Source organism: Limulus polyphemus, unplaced genomic scaffold (genome assembly GCF_000517525.1).
Source record: "Limulus polyphemus unplaced genomic scaffold, Limulus_polyphemus-2.1.2 Scaffold939, whole genome shotgun sequence".
Lineage (NCBI taxonomy): Eukaryota > Metazoa > Arthropoda > Merostomata > Xiphosura > Limulidae > Limulus > Limulus polyphemus.
The window spans coordinates 320,792-322,332 of NW_013666549.1; the positions used below are offsets into that span (position 1 = coordinate 320,792).

Genomic DNA, 1,541 nt, shown 5'->3' on the forward strand with positions numbered 1-1,541 from the left:
AATGTGGCTATCAATCCCACTATTCGTTAGTAAAAGAGTATCCCAAGAGTTGGCGGTGGGTGGTAATGACTAGCTGCCTTCTCTCTAGTCTTACACTGCTAAATTAGGGACGGCTAGCGCAGATAGCCCTCGTGTAGCTTTGCGCGAAATATAAACCAAATCATCTTGGTGTTACTAACAAAATTGTTGAAAAATAAATTTTGTATTTCATTTTGATATTCGACTTAAGAACGTTGTAGAACGATTTCAATAAGTTATTTCGTGCTAATTTCAATAATAAATATTTTACGTTTCAGAATAAACTATTTTGATTGGCTAAAAACGTTACTTAATTATTTTTTCTAACCGCACCATTTTTGTTTCAGAGTTTTAGTATGCAAGGTACGAATGTACTATAAACCTTATCAAACTAAAATCATATAATATAAGGAGGAATTATTAAAGCCTAAGTAAGTAAATCCATTAATATACAATTATTAATTTATCGAAATATTTATATTTGAATTAATAATCTGTGTTAACTGATACGTCTTCTGATCTCTACCAGGTGGCAGATACAGCGTTCTTGCTAATGGAGAACTTCATATTCGGGATACTATGATGAACGATGGATTTCACTTTTACAGATGTCACACAAGACATGCACTGAGTGGCGAAGGCCGATTCAGCATGACTCGAGGGCGACTAATCGTAATAGGTATTATTATTTTTTTTTATCAAAGCGTAGAAAACTATATAAGATCAAACGATAGTTTGGAACGTTGTATTTGTGGGGAATTATCTGATTGAGACTAATCCGACATTGAAAGGGTGATTACGAAAGTAAGCCTAAATCTTTTAAATCGCTGTGTAGGGCGAGACTTAATCTTGTTTGGTACATTGTGAAAGACCATGTTCCTTTGGAAAAGCTTATCCATCAGATTGTCGAAATGAGATTCGTTTGCTTGTATAAAATAATTTTCTATCACTACTCCTGGAATATCTAGAGAGAATATTGTACAGGAATTAAGTTTGGAGACGGCTTGACTGGATAATAAAAAAACTTTAATATAAATGCACGACGTTTCGACAAGATTATGTCATCCTCTTTGTACCTGAGGACGAGATAATCTTGTCGAAACGTCGTACATTTATAATAAATTTTTTTATTATCCAGTAAAGCCGTCTCCAAACTTTTATTTACTAAAAAATGGGTTCCTCGCCATCAAACTTCTACTATAGAAATGTTCAATTAAGCCCTCCGTGAAAGATGAAATAAATGATTAAAACGCTACGTTTTGTATTTACACAATTAAAAGTTTAATAAAGCCGTCAAGATACGCGGATCATCATACCAATGTATAAGAAGTGAGCACGTGAGGCTATCACAGAAGAATTTATTTTTAGCGGAAAACAGCAAAATGGGCTTGTTTGTGCTGTGCCCGTTAAAGGTGTCAAACCCCATATTCAAGGGCACCGCGCGTTATTGAAATAAGATAACACTTCATCTATTTCCCCAATGTTATCTGTATTTTATGAAACAACAATAACAAAAAAAAAAA

General features: G+C 33.9%; 1 protein-coding gene across 7 annotated transcripts in view; it reads left to right on the plus strand.

Moving 5' to 3' along the window:
* Positions 1-1,541, plus strand: part of LOC111086230 (Down syndrome cell adhesion molecule-like protein Dscam2) — a 121,920-nt gene that overhangs the window by 57,553 nt on the left and 62,826 nt on the right. For all 7 annotated transcript variants that reach the window (XM_022388240.1, XM_022388241.1, XM_022388242.1 and 4 more), the window contains one exon: positions 548-697. In XM_022388240.1, the coding sequence (XP_022243948.1) occupies positions 548-697 (150 nt within the window). The remainder of the gene's footprint in view (positions 1-547; positions 698-1,541) is intronic.